The 5,099-nt window shown below is 35.4% G+C and overlaps 1 protein-coding gene across 1 annotated transcript in view; it reads right to left on the reverse strand.

Moving 5' to 3' along the window:
* LOC137005317 (zinc finger protein 271-like) overlaps positions 1 to 2,560 on the reverse strand; it is a 47,822-nt gene extending 45,262 nt beyond the window's left edge. The window contains exons 1-2 of the mRNA XM_067366163.1: positions 2,487 to 2,560; positions 1,689 to 1,819 (exon numbers count right to left, since the gene is read on the reverse strand). Coding sequence (XP_067222264.1) covers positions 1,689 to 1,819; positions 2,487 to 2,560 — 205 coding nt within the window. The remainder of the gene's footprint in view (positions 1 to 1,688; positions 1,820 to 2,486) is intronic.
* Between the last annotated feature and the right edge of the window lie 2,539 nt (positions 2,561 to 5,099).

A 5,099-nucleotide genomic window follows, 5' to 3' on the forward strand; every position in this document is an offset into this window, starting at 1 on the left:
TCCAATATTTAATGATGAATGAGGTTGGAGGAATGGCTTCAAAAACCCCATGAATCACACTTTCCCTGTTGTGGAGAGGCTGTTTTTGTGATGCAATACATCACAGTCCCCACAGAACCAATCCTCAGGAAGACACTCTCTGCACCTACAGAGAAAATAAAAAAAACACTCTAATATAATACATTATTTCAGGTGAATAATTTAAGCTATTGCAAATGTACTTTGATTTGATTTTACTGCACAGTAGCTCAGTGTTTAGCACTATCACCTCACAGCACAATGATCCTTCATTTACTTTTCTCATTAATGTGGTTTTCATCTGGGTATCCAAGTTTTCTATCATTCCACAAGACATGCATCTTAGCTTATAAAGCTCGCCACTGAGCATTAATTCTCAGCAAACCGACCTTGGGTAATGAAAGTTTAATATTATTGAAAACCAAGCTAATAACAGCAGGCTCGTGGCAAAGGCAACACGAGGGATGAGCAACAGCCTCTTCTGCGATAAGGCATTGTAGATGGTATGGTCTTGCCTCTTTCCGCTTTCTGCTGCCGAAAACACCATGATGAAGCAGAGCTTCACCACCAAGCGTCCTCAAACTTTATTTAGAAAAAAACTCTATTTAAAAACATGCTCTCTGATTATGATCTGTGCTGTGTATGAATACTTATCCACTTTTTCATGAGAAATGCTGTCCAAATGTCCTGTTTGTCATGATGACGTCTAAAGTTAAATCGTGAAATATATATATTTTATAATGTAAACAACTAACAACTTTTATTTTTTGTTTCAGATGCTGCATGAGATCATGGACGACCGGCACAGATGGTCCTCAGCCTCACATCTCCAAGACAGGCCTGAGGAAGGGACAAAATATTATAGTGATGCACAGAATGATAAAAATGTGGAGGATGTAGATCATGTTATACATTGTTAAAGATCACATACATTTTATTTTATGTTATATTGTCTTGTGCCACCTGAAAGAAGAAAAACATGTGTAAAACGCTAAACAAAATCTTGCATCTTAGAGACAAAGATGAAAATGATGAAAATCAATAAATAATAAAATAAAGTGCTATACCATATAATAAAAATAGGATTTTTTAGGTAATGCAGTCTGTAAAACATGTTTTTGCAAAGGACAATCCAAAGGACACTTGTATACACTAAAATATAATTTTGCCTCCCTTCAGTTACATTTCAATAACTTCTGTTTAGAAGATGATAGATTAAAAAAAATGTTCTGGTACAAATTGTCACACAGTGGAATTGAAGAAAACAATCAGCAGGTTCCTAGAGCAAACAGAATCTGAATTACAGATTTTCGAAGACAGGATTTTGAAAAAAAAAAAAAAAAAAATTAAGTGCTTATTACAGTATTTTAAATGCATACAATGTTATTTCTGAAGTATTACAATCTGATTTTGTTATTTTGAGGGGTTTTCTGTACAATGACACCAATATTTTACATTTCTCTCACTGTATGTGTGAAGGGTGAACATTTAAACTTTGGTATGTCAAATTCAGGTGGAAATCTTAAAAAAATACGCCTCAGAGTGGAAGAGGTTGTCCATAGTGAAATAAGCTAGCTAGCTGCAGGTTAGTGTTAACCTACATTTCATCAACATTTAATCAGTGCAGGGAAACATTTAGCAAGATATTCATATTAAATCTTTGTCCATACCCCTTTTAGCAGACTTAACAACAGATGAGTCAGCAGCACCCCAGTCTCCCCATAACTGCACCCCTCCCTGTCCCAGTGAAGAAGGCGAGTCAGACTGAGCAAGGTCTAGTGATAGCTCTAACATGGCATGGCTATGGAGATAAGGGATATTACTACAGACATAATGCCCACAGCCTTAAAAACAAACTGAGAGCAAGATGTATGGCTGAACTGCCAAAAACGTGTTGAGCTGTTATTTGAGAGAAAAGGCTTATTGCTTGTTGTTGGGATATATGTGCAGTTATGTTCAAAAATCTGCTGTTTTCATTGTTTTGATATGATGTTAATTTATTTTGATTAAAACGTTAATATATATTTAGATTTTTTTTTAAATCTGTCATTAATTTTACAATAAAAATACATGAGTTTTTTCATATTAAACTATGTTATTCCCTTAACTAAGACGAGTTGATACATACCTCTCTCGTCTCAGTGCGTGTACTAAATCGCGAAACTTTGTTAGCACTTAGCTTAGCCCAGTTCATTCAATAGGGGCCAAGCAGAGAAGCTACCAAACACCTCCACGTTTTCCCTATTTAAATACAGTTACTCGAGTAGTGTAACTCGACCTAGGACGGTGACACAAAACAAAACGTTGCGCTTTTCTAAGCGTGTAAAATGGATAACTATATTGTATGGCGGAATACCATAGCAAGTGCTCGGGAGCACTTTGACTTGGCGCAGTAATATCTTCACTCGTGAAAAGTCCTCTCACCGGCCCCCGCTCCCTCTCATCTCCGTCAGTAGAACCAACGTGACCTGCACCAGTAGTAATAGTTTGAGCAGAGTTGACGAAGTATCAGGTTGTAGGAAGATAGTTTGTGGACAATCATGGTTATAACGTGCATCGTAAAGGGTTGTGATAAGAAGGAGAAGGTATATAGTGCCGTCATGTTTCACAGAATTCCAGCTCACCACATACAGCGGAGAGCTTGGTTAGCTGCTTTGAACAAGAATCCAAAAACACCGTTGATGACTCTGAAGAAGTGGCGTGTTTGCTCCGAGCATTTCACACCGGAGGACTATACCTGCACAGGAACACGCCTAAAGGATGAGGCTACACCGACAATATTTAAATCACTAACACAACAAAGTGGATCAGCACCCAACGCTGTAAGTGTACTTTTGCATGGTATTTGGTTGTCCTGAAAGTGTCAGTAACCTTAGCTGAGTAACAAAAGTTCGCTGTGAAATCAGACAGGCAATAAGAAGTGACTGTTTGATTTACATAAGGACTGAGCTCAGAAATAAAAATGTAGTATAAGCCTAAAACCGTACAAGCCCGTAGTATAACGTTATAGTGTCAACAAATGTGATTCTCTGTATCACGAGACTGCAAGGTTACGTTTACCATGATAATACCTTGACTAATGGTACGGGGAGGGTATTTTTGTCTCAGGTGAAACACTGAAAGAGTAGGCTACTGTCTACTTATGTAATACCCTGTAACAATACTTTATACAATACAATACTTACTGGGAAGAATGTAAAAAATATATAAATATACATTTTGGTAGTGTTTTTATTTACTTTCCAAAAAAATAATTGTTGTCATTGTTATTTCTGTCATAATTGTGTCAATTATTATACAGGCAGAGTTGAATGACATACAGCAAGATCATCAAATCACAGGAACAACAAACAAGCAGTAGTCCATATTCTGGCAGAAACAACAAACTATGGTCATGTTTTTTGAGCAATGCATTAAAAACATTAGCTCTGAATGGATGCTGGACCAGTACTGCCTCAAAGAGCTGAAAATGATAAAAACCCATCAAGATATGCCTTAATAAACAAGAAAATGACAAAATTATTTCATTCCAATACATTCCCTTGCTTCCTTTGCTGCAAAGCTGGCAAGGAATAAGATGTCTGGGATACTCTTAATAGAGCTCAATCTGAAAATGATGAAATTCTCACAGATGGTGAAATGTTTAAATCAAACAAGCACATGATCTTGGCACTATACAGAGATGGATTGTGGATTAAATGTGCATAATGTTATGTTTGGTCCGGTCTGTGCTAGCTTGAGATCTGTAAAAATGTTTTCTGATACCTTATGTGTATCGAATTCAGGGATAAAACTTTTTTTTTTTTGGTGTCTCTTCACATTTACAAATGTATAATTAATGAATTATTTAAAAAAAATTAGATTCCACAAAGGTGTACAGCAAATCTGTATAAAATAGTTATCCCCCTAGAGGGGGATACCACACCCAGCAGGCCCATCTCCTTCAGAACTGTTCTGTAGTACATGTAATGATTTAACACATTAATAAATGTACATTAATAAAACCTCAACAAATATATATATATATTCCTAAAACTCACTCCCATCCTTGCTGGGCAGCATATCTCCGCCCAGAAAACAGATGACCGAACCGAGTTCTTTTTAAAATTAGCTGCCTAACATCCTCATCCTCATCCGTTCATAAAGCAAATAAAAATTCGTCAATACATCACATTCTAAGACGTAGGTTAAATACACTGTACAACAGTTCACTAACATGTGAGAAAAATCGACCAAATTATCATATGATAATAAGTATATATTTTATGATATAAACGTGTATCATTTCGCTTAAAAATATCTTTACAAAGTTGTTCTAATTAATAAAAAATTATACTTTACACTTGACAAATTAACGCAGCTTTAACGAGTGTACATTGAATGTACATTCAAAATCAGAGAGGATTGTGGGTAAATAGTGAACGAATGTAGGGAATGCAGAATAAAGGTAAAATATATGAAAAATACAGCATTTTCAAAAAAAAACATGTTAAACTGCCCCAGAAACAAGCCTAGAAAAAAACACTGAACCACCCATTTAAAACGTCTTAAAAAGGCACATATGTACACCAGGGAAATCTAAATTTTCTAGGGGACCATACGGGGGGTACCCCCCAAACTAACAACATTTTCTGACCAGGGTAATTATGAAACCCTGCGTAAGGCCCGGCTTATATTCTCTTTAATGAAATCTGAGGTAAACGTGTATTTCTACAAATGTGCGCACTTTTGGACTAAAAGTTTGTATGTGTGCACTGTGATTATAAATAAATGGGGCCAAACATGACGGTTTGTGTCTCGTTATTCTATTAATAACTACAGATTGATTTTTACTGATTATTAGTTTCATTGTAAATAGTGTTGCAAATATCTAAGCTATCTAATACTTCAAATCTCAAGGTTAAATCAGAAGATTTTTTGTAAAAATGTAACAAAAATATATAATATAAGATTATATATATCTAATATATATATATATATATAAAAATTATCTTGTAAAATAGTTGGATTTCTGTACACTTCTGTGATTGAAGACAATGCATGACTTTTATTTTGGAGTAGCGACATGACGTCATAAGACT

Source organism: Chanodichthys erythropterus, chromosome 3 (assembly GCF_024489055.1).
Source record: "Chanodichthys erythropterus isolate Z2021 chromosome 3, ASM2448905v1, whole genome shotgun sequence".
NCBI classification, from domain to species: Eukaryota; Metazoa; Chordata; class Actinopteri; order Cypriniformes; family Xenocyprididae; genus Chanodichthys; species Chanodichthys erythropterus.